This window comes from Microcaecilia unicolor, chromosome 6 (genome assembly GCF_901765095.1).
Source record: "Microcaecilia unicolor chromosome 6, aMicUni1.1, whole genome shotgun sequence".
Classification (NCBI taxonomy): Eukaryota; Metazoa; Chordata; class Amphibia; order Gymnophiona; family Siphonopidae; genus Microcaecilia; species Microcaecilia unicolor.
The window spans coordinates 130,297,927-130,311,481 of record NC_044036.1 but is presented as its reverse complement, the minus strand read 5'-3'; the positions used below and the strand labels follow the sequence as shown (position 1 = coordinate 130,311,481).

Sequence of the window (13,555 nt, the reverse complement as noted above, 5' to 3'; positions counted from 1 at the left end):
ATTTTTATCTATATTATCAGGCAGCGCAATTAAGAAACTTAGCAGAGTGGGCCCCTGGGGCAGGAAAGAAATGGATACATTGGGAGAGTATGGATAGGCAAATATGCAATAGAAGACATTTTATGGATACCAGGAGGAGAATTGGCACATATAGTACAGAGATTACCTTTAGCCCTAAAACATCCACCCCAGACATGGCTCCAAATTAGAAGGCGCATGTTCCCAGATAGGACACATTACCGGCAAATGGCAATAAGATGAGCAGAGGGCTTCCCATTAGGGAGATCAGAGAAGGTATTTGATTACTGGGCTAAAGCAGGCCTACACACGCTAGGCCAAGTTTGGGCGGAGGGGAACGTGATCAGCTTCTCTGAACTCCAGGACGAATATGGGCTAACAGAGAGAGACCTTGTATGCTACTGCTGTCTGCGCAAGTTCATTAGAAGGCGCGCACAAGATGAATTAGAATTAGAAGAAACAACCCTAGAATTAGCGATGCGTAAGGGGGCAGAGGTAGCATATCCCGGATATATCTTGCATTGTTGGGTAGAACTGATCCACAGGTGGCCTATCACATGAAATGGGAAAAGGCGGTACAAACTACATATCCCAGATCAACATGGATGGGTAACTACAAATTATCTGCTTAAAGCATCCCCAGCACAATCGATAAATGAAAATGGGTTCAAAATACTTTACTGGTGGTATTATACCCCAGACAGGCTGCAAAAGATATATCCAGGGTCATCAGGACAATGTTGGCGAGAGTGTGGCCATAGGGGCACATTCTACCATATATGGTGGGAGTGTGAGAAAGTGAAAGTGTTTTGGGATAGGGTGGTAGAACTGGTAAATACTGTGTTGCAACAACCATACCCAAAAGTAGCAGAGCACTGCCTACTCCACTTCAGACCTCGAACAATACCTAGTGGACAACATAGACTGGCTACCCAATACTTTACAGCGGCTAAGATAGCGCTGGCACGAGCCTGGAAACAAGTAGAAGCACCAGCACTACGCACAGTGACTCAAAAAGTAGACTTTTTATATCAGATGTCGAAACTGACGGCCAAGCGGAAAGGCTCCATAACGACTTTCACAAAAATATGGTTGTTGTATGAACAGCTTAAAGAACAGGAGACGACACCTCTGGACTGAGGGGGAGAGGGAGGGAGGGCGGGCCTAGGGACCAAGGGGAAGAAACAATTAGCAGATATATGTAATTGGCTTGACAAGTATGTACAAAGTTGTATTATCAATAAAACTATTTAAAAAAATACCGCAGCCCGCATTCTCGGTCGAGTGTCATGTTTTGGAGTGGAGGAGTGGCCTAGTGGTTAGGGTGGTGGACTTTGGTCCTGGGGAACTGAGGAACTGAGTTCGATTCCCACTTCAGGCACAGGCAGCTCCTTGTGACTCTGGGCAAGTCACTTAACCCTCCATTGCCCCAGGTACAAATAAGTACCTGTATACAATATGTAAGCCGCATTGAGCCTGCCATGAGTGGGAAAGCGCGGGATACAAATGTAACAAAAAATAAATAAAAATCATGTGTCACCAGTCCTTCAAGAGCTTCATTGGTTGCCCATTTAATTTAGGATCAGATTTAAGATTTTAGCACTAACTCATAAAGTTCTGTACCATGGTTCTCCTGCTCATCTCTCTTCTCTGGTGATCCCTTACACGCCCTCTCGTACTTTACGGTCACTAAATAATAGGTTAGTTCTTCTTCACCCTTCTAAAGCCCGAAAGGAATCTACTAAAGTGTTTTTTCTTTTCTTTCTCCTGCACTATGGAACTCACTACCACAATATCTCTGGCTGGAAACATATATATTATTTTGAGCTTCTTTAAAAAACCTACTTCTTTCAAAAGGCCTATAATACCTAGGCTCGGACGGTTTCTGCAGCGGGGGTTAGGGGGTTGCAGATGAGCATTATGTATGCTTTTGTGTGTTTGATATTTGGTTGATTGTTACTAGTAGCTTAGATCTTTTCTATCCAATTATTGGTGTTCCTTTCTGAATCACTGTTTTTATATTATATTATTTTATGTAAACTGCTTTAATTTGCATGCAAAGAAAGCAGTATAAAAATTTTTAATAAATGATAAACAATAAATGAAATATTCTATATGTTAATAATTTGTGACGTTTTAGATTGGAACACCAATCGATAACCCTACTTTTCTTCATTCTCTTCGAGTTTTCTGTACTGGTTTCTCTGCTCCTCCACCTTGGTAGCGTTTTTTTTTTCCAGAGCCCAGGTTCAATCATTTGTAAATATCTTGCAATATAGTCACACTAAAGAGAAGCCCCTTTCCCAACTGACAGGGCATATGTTTGAAGGGTATTGTCACAGTTCAAGGGGATGGTAAGCTCTTGGACTGTAGTTGGGCCCGACTACAGCAGGCGAGTCATTCGGGCTAGGCACAGCACTAGACAAGGCTAGACAGAAGACAAGGCAGGTAGGGCTTGAACTGGACAAGGCGCACAAGACAAGGCAAACAAAGCTAGAACTGGATCCAGACAAGGTTGGACAAGACAAACAGGACAAGGACCGGAACAAGGAACAAGAGAGGCAATACTAGGGCTACAGACAAGGCAAGGCAGGAGACCTTGTTGCAAAGGCCAAGAGGAAATGCTGAGGCCTTCCTGAAATGCTGCAGGGCAGAAGTGACGCCCCCACGGGGTTTCTCAGCGACACCACCACAGAGGATAACAGTGGCTCTTTGGTGCGTGTGTGCCCTAAGAGGACCGATGACCACTAGCTGCAAAGGAGAAGCATCAAGGATTTGACGGGCAAAAAGGTGCGTTGGGGCGGAAGGATTGTTCTGGCTTCCTTATCTATTACTACCTGCGGTTTGAACTGCAAGGTGTAAGCAGGATATAAGACTGGATGTAATGTTATGTTATGTGCAGGACCCAGCATTGAATCTTAGTTGCCAATTTCTGGACCATTCTTTAGAAATCAAACAAAATAAAACATGGAAAAGAAAATAAGATGATACCTTTTTTATTGGACATAACTTAATACATTTCTTGATTAGCTTTTGAAGGTTGCCCTTTTTTCGAAAAGCTTCGAAAGCTAATCAAGAAATGTATTACATTATGTCCAATAAAAAAGGTATCATCTTATTTTCTTTTCCATGTTTTATTTTGTTTGATTTCTATTGATAACCTTTAAGAGTAGACTAACACAGCTACCACACCTCTCCACTTAAGATGGACCATTCTTGAAACTCATGTCTTCACTACAACACACTGCAGAGCTACAGAGCTCAAATTTGGACATCACAGCTCAGAAACCTCAACAAGAAAGCAGATCAAATCAGGAGCTTTCATGTACAACAGGTCCTGGGCAAAGTCTGAAACAAAATAAGAAAATGGGAGACTACTACTACTACTACTTAACATTTCTAGAGCGCTACTAGGGTTACGCAGCGCTGTACAATTTAACAAAGAGAGACAGTCCCTGCTCAAAGAGCTTACTAGGCATCCAAATTAAATCAATTCTTATATACTGCTAATATCCTCTTTCCAGGGGTTTCATGTGAGCCAGTGCAAAGTGATGCTGTAGGGAAGAGGAACCCAAACTATAGCCTCATGACGCAAGGTTCCACATTGGGAGTCACCACCCAGGAAAAGGAACAAAGTATCATTCTTGATAGGTTGAAGTCCTCTGCTAAGAAAGTAAATACAATGTTAGGAATTATTAGGAAAGAAATGGAGAACAAAACCGAGATTATTATAAAGCCTTTGTATTGCTCCATAGTGAGACTGCACCTTGAATACTGTGTGCATGTCTGGTCACTGCTTCTCAAAAATATAGCAGAATTAGAAAAAGTACAGAGAAGGATGATCAAATTGATAAAGGGGATGGGATAACTTCCCTATGAAGAAAGGCTAAAGAGCCGTGAAGAAGAGATGTGAATCACTTGTTTACTCTTTTCAAAAGTAGGACTAGGGGTAACACAATGAAGATACTAAGTAATACATTTAAAATAAATCAGAAACACTATTTCTTCAATGTATAATTAGGATTTTTAAAAGGATTTTTAGAAACTTATCCAAAAGTACATAAACCATTAAGGCAGACTTGAGAAAATCCGCTGCTTCTTCCTGAGATAAGAAGCATGAACCCTATTTTATTGCATTAATTTACTGCAGACTACTGATCTCAATTTCCAGTTAGTCCTGCCAAGTATCAGAAAATGTAAACAGCAAGTTCCTCTTAAGTTATATTTAAGCCAGGAATGGAAATCCCCATACACTGAGAACCATACTGATCTCCTTCCAAGGGCTATTGTAAATGCCCATCTGATCACCTCAGATTATCTATCCCTGGTCTGATTCCTTTTACACTGGGCCCTTTGAATATTATATCTTTTGTGGCCAAGGTCCAGATTTAGAGAACCTATAACGGAAATGACCAAACTAATGCCCTGTCCTATCAGAAAAAAAAATTCACCCATCTAAGCACGTTACCAGATGAGCTAAGAGCTATCACAGCACAATTAATACCTTCTAGTTCAGGGCATGCAATTATGGTTTGTAAAAATCTTTTTTGTCATCAGTAAATACATGGGTGATGAGGCCTGTGGCGGGATGCGGGTGGCTGCACCGGGACTCTATCACAGTGCATAAAAAGCGAATGCTACATACCTGTAGAAGGTATTCTCCGAGGACAGCAGGCTGATTGTTCTCACTGATGGGTGACGTCCACGGCAGCCCCTCCAATCGGAAACTTCACTAGCAAAGGCCTTTGCTAGTCCTCGCGCGCCCATGCGCACCGCGCATGCGCGGCCGTCTTCCGCCCGAACCAGCTCGTGTTCGTCAGTCCCGTATGTAGCAAGACAAAGACAAGGGAAGACACAACTCCAAAAGGGAGGCGGGCGGGTTTGTGAGAACAATCAGCCTGCTGTCCTCGGAGAATACCTTCTACAGGTATGTAGCATTCGCTTTCTCCGAGGACAAGCAGGCTGCTTGTTCTCACTGATGGGGATCCCTAGCCCCCAGGCTCACTCAAAACAAACATGGTCAATTGGGCCTCGCAACGGCGAGGACATAACTGAGATTGACCTAACAACTTATCCAACTAACTGAGAGTGTAGCCTGGAACAGAATAAACATGGGCCTAGGGGGGTGGAGTTGGATTCTAAACCCCGAACAGATTCTGAAGCACTGACTGCCCGAACCGACTGTCGCGTCGGGTATCCTGCTGCAGGCAGTAATGAGATGTGAATGTGTGGACAGATGACCACATCGCAGCTTTGCAGATCTCTTCAATAGTGGCTGACTTCAAGTGGGCCACTGACGCAGCCATGGCTCTAACATTGTGAGCCGTGACATGACCCTCAAGAGCTAGCCCAGCCTGGGCGTAAGTGAAGGAAATGCAATCTGCTAGCCAATTGGATATGGTGCGTTTCCCCACAGCCACTCCCCTCCTGTTGGGATCAAAAGAAACAAACAATTGGGCAGACTGTCTGTTGGGCTGTGTCCGCTCCAGACAGAAGGCCAATGCTCTTTTGCAGTCCAATGTGTGCAGCTGACGTTCAGCAGGGCAGGAATGAGGACGGGGAAAGAATGTTGGCACGACAATTGACTGGTTCAGATGGAACTCCGACACTACCTTCGGCAAGAACGTAGGGTGAGTGCGGAGGACTACTCTGTTATGATGAAATTTGGTGTAAGGGGCCTGGGCTACCAGGGCCTGAAGCTCACTGACTCTACGAGCTGAAGTAACTGCCACCAAGAAAATGACCTTCCAAGTCAAGTACTTCAGATGACAGGAGTTCAGTGGCTCAAAAGGAGGTTTCATCAGCTGGGTGAGAACGACATTGAGATCCCATGACACTGTAGGAGGTTTGACGGGGGGCTTTGACAAAAGCAAACCTCTCATGAAGCGAACAACTAAAGGCTGTCCTGAGATTGGCTTACCTTCCACACGGTAATGGTATGCACTGATTGCACTAAGGTGAACCCTTACAGAGTTGGTCTTGAGACCAGACTCAGACAAGTGCAGAAGGTATTCAAGCAGGGTCTGTGTAGGACAACAGCGAGGATCTACGGCCTTGCTGTCACACCAGATGGCAAACCTCCTCCATAGAAAGAAGTAACTCCTCTTAGTGGAATCTTTCCTGGAAACAAGCAAGATACGGGAGACACCCTCTGACAGACCCAAAGAGGCAAAGTCTACGCTCGCAACATCCAGGCCATGAGAGCCAGAGACCGGAGGTTGGGATGCAGAAGCGCCCCTTCGTCCTGTGTGATGAGGGTCAGAAAACACTCCAATCTCCACGGTTCTTCGGAGGACAACTCCAGAAGAAGAGGGAACCAGATCTGACGCAGCCAAAATGGAGCAATATGAATCATGGTGCCTCGGTCTTGCTTGAGTTTCAACAAAGTCTTCCCCACCAGAGGTATGGGAGGATAAGCATACAGCAGACCTTCCCCCCAGTCCAGGAGGAAGGCATCCGATGCCAGTCTGCTGTGGGCCTGAAGTCTGGAACAGAACTGAGGGACTTTGTGATTGGCTCGAGATGCAAAGAGATCTACCAAGGGGGTGCCCCACACCTGGAAGATCTGGCGCACTACTCTGGAGTTGAGCGACCACTCGTGAGGTTGCATGATCCTGCTCAACCTGTCGGCCAGACTGTTGTTTACGCCTGCCAGATATGTGGCTTGGAGCAACATGCCGTGACGACGAGCCCAGAGCCACATGCTGATGGCTTCCTGACACAGGGGGCGAGATCCGGTGCCCCCCTGCTTGTTGATGTAATACATGGCAACCTGATTGTCTGTCTGAATTTGGATAATTTGGTGGGACAGCCGATCTCTGAAAGCCTTCGGAGCGTTCCAGACCGCTCGTAACTCCAGGAGATTGATCTGCAGATCGCGTTCCTGGAGGGACCAGCTTCCCTGAGTGTGAAGCCCATCGACATGAGCTCCCCACCCCAGGAGAGACGCATCCGTAGTCAGCACTTTTTGTGGCTGAGGAATTTGGAAAGGACGTCCCAGAGTCAAATTGGACCAAATCGTCCACCAATACTGAGATTTGAGAAAACTCGTGGACAGGTGGATCATGTCCTCTAGATCCCCAGCAGCCTGAAACCACTGGGAAGCTAGGGTCCATTGAGCAGATCGCATGTGAAGGCGGGCCATGGGAGTCACATGAACTGTGGAGGCCATGTGGCCCAACAATCTCAACATCTGCCGAGCTGTGATCTGCTGGGACGCTCGCACCCGAGAGACGAGGGACAACAAGTTGTTGGCTCTCGTCTCTGGGAGATAGGCACGAGCCATTTGAGAATCCAGCAGAGCTCCTATGAATTCGAGTCTCTGCACTGGGAGAAGATGGGACTTTGGATAATTTATCACAAACCCCAGTAGCTCCAGGAGGCGAATAGTCATCTGCATGGACTGTAGAGCTCCTGCCTCGGATGTGTTCTTCACCAGCCAATCGTCGAGATAAGGGAACATGTGTACTCCCAGCCTGCGATGCGCCGCTGCTACTACAGCCAGGCACTTCGTGAACACTCTGGGCACAGAGGCGAGCCCAAAGGGTAGCACACAGTACTGGAAGTGACGTGTGCCCAGCTGAAATCGCAGATACTGCCTGTGAGCTGGCAGTATCGGGATGTGTGTGTAGGCGTCCTTCAAGTCCAGAGAGCATAGCCAGTCGTTTTTCTGAATCATGGGAAGAAGGGTGCCCAGGGAAAGCATCCTGAACTTTTCCTTGACCAGATATTTGTTCAGGGCCCTTAGGTCTAGGATGGGAAGCATCCCCCGTTTTCTTTTCCACAAGGAAGTACCTGGAATAGAATCCCAGCCCTTCTTGCCCGGATGGCATGGGCTCGACCGCATTGGCGCTGAGAAGGGCGGAGAGTTCCTCTGCAAGTACCTGCTTGTGCTGGAAGCTGTAGGATTGAGCTCCCGGTGGGCAATTTGGAGGTTTGGAGGCCAAATTGAGGGTGTATCCTTGCCGGACTATTTGACGAACCCAACGGTCGGAGGTTACAAGAGGCCACCTTTGGTGAAAAACTTTCAACCTCCCACCGACCGGCAGGTCGCCGGGCACTGACACGTTGATGTGGGCTATGCTCTGCTGGAGCCAGTCAAAAGCTCGCCCCCTGCTTTTGCTGGGGAGCCGTGGGGCCTTGCTGAGGCGCACGCTGCTGACGAGAGCGAGCGCGCTGGGGCTTAGCCTGGAGCGCAGGCTGTCGAGAAGGAGGATTGTACCTACGCTTACCAGAAGAGTAGGAAACAGTCTTCCTTCCCCCATAAAAACGTCTACCTGAGGAAGTAGATGCTGAAGGCTCCCGGCGGGAGAAATTGTCGAAAGCGGTATCCCGCTGGTGGAGCTGCTCTACCACCTGTTCGACTTTCTCTCCAAAAATGTTGTCCGCTCGGCAAGGGGAGTCCGCAATCCGCTGCTGGATCCTATTCTCCAGGTCGGAGGCATGCAGCCATGAGAGTCTGCGCATCACCACACCTTGAGCAGCGGCCCTGGACGCAACATCAAAAGTATCATATACCCCCCTGGCCAGGAATTTTCTGCACGCCTTCAGCTGCCTGACCACCTCTTGAAATGGCTTGGCTTGCTCAGGAGGGAGCTTGTCCACCAAGCCCGCCAACTGCCGCACATTGGTCCGCATATGGATGCTCGTGTAGAGCTGGTAAGACTGAATTTTGGCCACGAGCATAGACGAATGGTAGGCCTTCCTCCCAAAGGAGTCTAAGGTTCTAGAGTCCTTGCCCGGGGGCGCCGAAGCATGCTCCCTAGAACTCAGCCTTCTTTAGGGCCAGATCCACCACACCAGAGTCGTGAGGCAACTGAGTGCGCATCAGCTCTGGGTCCCCATGGATCCGGTACTGGGACTCGATCTTCTTGGGAATGTGGGGATTAGTTAAAGGCTTGGTCCAGTTCGCCAGCAATGTCTTTTTTAGGACATGGTGCATGGGGTACTGTGGACGCTTCCTTAGGTGGAGAAGGATAGTCCAAGAGCTCAAACATTTCAGCCCTGGGCTCATCCTCCACAACCACCGGGAAGGGGATGGCCGTAGACATCTCCCGGACAAAGGCTGCAAAAGACAGACTCTCGGGAGGAGAAAGCTGCCTTTCAGGGGAGGGAGTGGGATCAGAAGGAAGGCCATCAGACTCCTCGTCAGAGAAATATCTGATGTCCTCCTCCTCCTCCCACGAGGCCTCACCATCGGTATCAGACACAAGTTCATGAACCTGTGTCTGAAGCCGTGCCCGACTCGACTCCGTGGAAACACGGCCACGGTGGGAGCGTCGAGAAGTAGACTCGATGTCGTCGGGGAGCCTTCCTGGGAGGCGACCGCAGTCGGTACCGCAAGCGGCACCGATGTCGGAGACCTCACCCCGGGCAAGGGAGGCGCAAGCACCCCCGGTACCGGAGGGGAAGGGCGCAACAGCTCTCCCAGGATCTCCGGGAGAACGGCCCGGAGACTCTCGTGCAGAGCAGCTGTGGAGAAAGACATGGAAGCCGATGCAGGCGTCTAGGTCAGAGTCTGTTCCGGGCGTGGAGGCTGTTCCGGGCTGTCCAAGGTGGAGCGCATCGACACCTCCTGAACAGAGGGTGAGCGGTCCTCCCGGTGCCGATGCCTACTGGGTGCCGACTCCCTCGGCGACCCAGAGCTCTCGGTACCGATGCGGGAAGGAGACCGGTGTCGATGCTTCTTTGATTTTTTTCAAACGAAGCATGTCACCGGAGCTTCCCGGTACCGACGAGGAGGACGTAGAATCCAGCCGTCGCTTCCTCGGGGCCGAGGCCGAAGAAGGTCGGTCTCGGGGGGGCTGTACCGCAGGAGCCCTCAGGGTAGGGGGAGACCCACCCGAAGGCTCACCGCCACCAGCAGGGGAATGGACAGCCCTCACCTGCACTCCAGTCGAAGCACCACCGTCCGATGACATCAGCAACAGTGGAGGTCCCGGTACCACCGACGCCGACGCAGCCTTTCGATGTCTCGGTACCGACGATGCAGAGGGTCGATACCTCGATGCAGTCGATGCCGAGGTCGAAGGTCTGGATGCTGCCGACGTCGATGCACTCGATGACTCCGGTGCTGTTGTCGACGAAGAGCCCGAGAACAACACGTTCCACTGGGCCAATCTCACAACCTGAGTCCTCTTCTGTAAAAGAGCGCAAAGACTACAGGCCTGCGGGCGGTGCCCAGCCCCCAGACACTGAAGACACGACGCGTGCCTATCAGTGAGCGAGATTACCCGGGCGCACTGGGTGCACTTCTTGAAGCCGCTGGGAGACTTCGATGACATGGGTGGAAAATCACGCCGGCGAAATCAAAATTCGTAATGGCGACTAAGGGCACCAAAAATAGGGAGAGAGAAAAAACCCATAGCGAGGCCCCAAAAAAGGCCTACCCCAAAAGCGAAAGGAAACTTACGTCGGGGAAACAAACTGGACACACGAGAAAGGACAAGACCGAGGTCTTCCCTTTTTTTTTTTTAGCGAAATCGCGAAGACGCGCGAGGGTCAACTTTGAGGGGCACGAAACGGCGCAAAACACGACCGTCCCGAGCGCGGACAAAAGAAGACTGATGAACACGAGCCGGTTCGGGCGGGAAGACGGCCGTGCATGCGCGGTGCGCATGGGCGCACGAGGACTAGCAAAGGCCTTTGCTAGTGAAGTTTCCGATTGGAGGGGCTGCCGTGGACGTCACCCATCAGTGAGAACAAGCAGCCTGCTTGTCCTCGGAGAAGGCCAAGTTCAGTAACGGTAAAAAATTGTGCCCCTATAAAAATTACATTGTACATGAAGCATTTTATTGGAATTGGCAACCCTATGCCAAGCATCCTTAACATCTCAATCCTGCAGGAGGAAAAGGATCCACTACCAACACCAGAGTAGCTACATCAGTAACAACGCGGCTTCTGCAGACAGTTTACCTGTATAGTCGTGTTGCCACCTTCCAGCAGAGCTATGGCCAGCAAGATACTCTCATGAAAGACTCTATCACTAGATGCATTCATGATCAGATCTATTACAAGCTCGGAGGCCCCTTCCTTATCCAGGTGGCACTGCACATCTGTCAGACTCATCTCACCACGACCAAGAACAGTAGACCCAGAGCTTGTTCCTAAAAGCACAAGATGAGCATAGCTGAATGAATGTCATTTACACTAAATATATGTATAAGAACCCTGCAAACTAATATGCTAGGCCACAACCACTATGCTTCCAAAGCGACCCATGTGTCTTTGAGAACAGAGGCAAAATGAATAGCCAGAGCTCTCGATAACCTCAGGTTAAGATCTCCTCACAGATTCGCAGGGCATCCTAGGGGCATCTGCCTACAGACTGCAACAGAACTGCAAACTACAGCTGTACCGAACAGCATATTTTACTATTCAGCCAAACACGAATAATGGGCACCGAGCTTTAACATAAACAATAAAAGAAGCAACGTGAAATTAGAGATCGTGTTTTTCAGTAGGATTTAGCACAGTAGAGCCCCAGATTATTTGCATTTTCAGCTGAATACAAATAATGTATTCAGGGCCGAATTGAATATAAATATTTGGTAGAGCCCTACTGCAAACAGTGAAAAATTTAATGAAATTTAAAATTGGCACATGCCAGACTTGCATTTATAGTTATTACTTTTCAGATTAGCCAGAGGAAGGACTTCAGTTCACAGCTTACTTTGCATGTGAATGCTTCGTCATCCCTGCTCTCATTCTTTCACATATTAATTTGTCTGCTGGTGGGAGGCAACCCTTGGCAGGAAGAGAAAGCCAAATTTTTCACTTCTTTAGGCTAAACATTATGGTTATCAATAGAAATCAAACAAAATAAAACATGGAAAAGAAAATAAGATGATACCTTTTTGGCTACCACACTCCTCTACTTAGGCTAAACATGAAAGCTGGAGAATACAGGAAGACAACTTGGCCATCTACCCCATTCTCTTATACAAGGGGTTTCTCTTTAGCTTTGACTGTGGAAATTTAAAATTCCTGCCCAAGGCTCTAAGCAAAGTCAATTTGACAGCAGACACTAAGCACCAAGCCCTTCTACACTAAGTACAGAAATCACAAGTACCAGACATGTCTGTGGTATGATACACCTTGACTATAGCTTAGAGAGGCACAGAAAAGCAAGCCTCAGATCAACAGTTATTCTCCCCTCAGTTATTAAAAAGCCATTAAAATTTCACTCAAATGTGATTGACCTTTATTTCTATGTGGGCTAATATAGCAACCATACATCTTCAGACACATAAAATGAGATCTAAAACCTTCTTCAATAACCACACCAAGGTGTTAATTCCAGCAGCCATGCAATTAACAGTAATTTACTAAAGGACTGTAGAGAGCCCTGAGCCTTTCCAGGAGCTCAGCTTAGTGTGCCTTAGGGCAATTCCTGCATATCCTACCTCCTCCAGCGCCAGTCTTATTGTTTGGTCCTCCTGGCGTAAGTGGGCCACTGGCAAAGCTGGTCAGAGACTCTCTTCTTCCTGTTGTTCGAATGTTTCCATAGTAACGGTTCACCAAGGTTTGCCTGAGTGCTTCACCCTGAATTCAAAGATATAAAGAACCAAGGAAAGAGGTTGAAGCCAATGATGTGAGCCCCCCTTCCCCTCCCCACAAGATGAAGAACAATGATGCACCTATAGACAGCCCACCCAAGTGGTGACCTCAAATGTAGGTTTTGTGACCTCATTTCAGGTTCCAACCCAGTTTTAGGAAGCTCTGTTCTAGTGCAAACTTAGGTTAAGAGAGACCAAGCTAGCTATGCCATTCAAGCTTAGCACCAAAGATCAGTTACAGTGATATACTAAGGGAGTGGAGGAGTAGCAGATTGACAGCCAGGGTTCAAATCCCACGGCCCCTCCTTGTGATCTTGGGCAAGTCACTTAACACTCCATTGCCTCAGCAACAAACCTAGATTGTACCTCCCCCACTATCCATGGTAGGGAAGTATCACTCATTACTTCGTTCAGATACCTCTGTGTTCACTTAGATCAACAGCTGAGGTTTGATACCCAGGTGGCCTCAGTCGCCAAATCTTTTTATGCTTGTGGCATTTTCATACTATCAGAAAATATTTAGATTCATCAGCCTCCATGACACTACTCTACGCTTTAATATCATCTCATTTGGACTACTGTAACATTGCTTATGCTTGTCTTACAGTGTATTTAACCAAATGCCTTCAATCAGTCCAGAATACAGCTATATTATTTACTCACATGCTAATAAGTTCAACTGTGTTACCTCTTGTCTGATCTGTCACCATTGGCTCAGTCCAATTCAGTTTAAAATCCTAATTTTGACCCATAAAATTCTGTACCCAAAGGTTCCCCTGTACCTATCCTCTTTAAATTATCCACTAGATCGCTGCACGTTCCCTCTACTCTGCCTTCCAATTCCATTTATTCCCTCTATCATTCGCAATTTCAGTTGACCAGGCAATAAGCCACTTTCTACATTGTCCCTACTCTATAAAATGCTTTGTCCTCGATATTGCATTCTGACCTAAAAAAACATTTATTCCAAAGAGTCTTCA

The 13,555-nt window shown here is 47.8% G+C and overlaps 1 protein-coding gene across 5 annotated transcripts in view; it reads right to left on the bottom strand.

Annotated features, from left to right (window-relative positions):
- Positions 1-13,555, bottom strand: part of ITPR1 (inositol 1,4,5-trisphosphate receptor type 1) — a 337,019-nt gene that overhangs the window by 98,073 nt on the left and 225,391 nt on the right. For all 5 annotated transcript variants that reach the window (XM_030206558.1, XM_030206560.1, XM_030206561.1 and 2 more), the window contains 2 exons: positions 12,423-12,561; positions 10,933-11,123 (listed from right to left, as the gene is read on the bottom strand). In XM_030206558.1, coding sequence (XP_030062418.1) covers positions 10,933-11,123; positions 12,423-12,561 — 330 coding nt within the window. The remainder of the gene's footprint in view (positions 1-10,932; positions 11,124-12,422; positions 12,562-13,555) is intronic.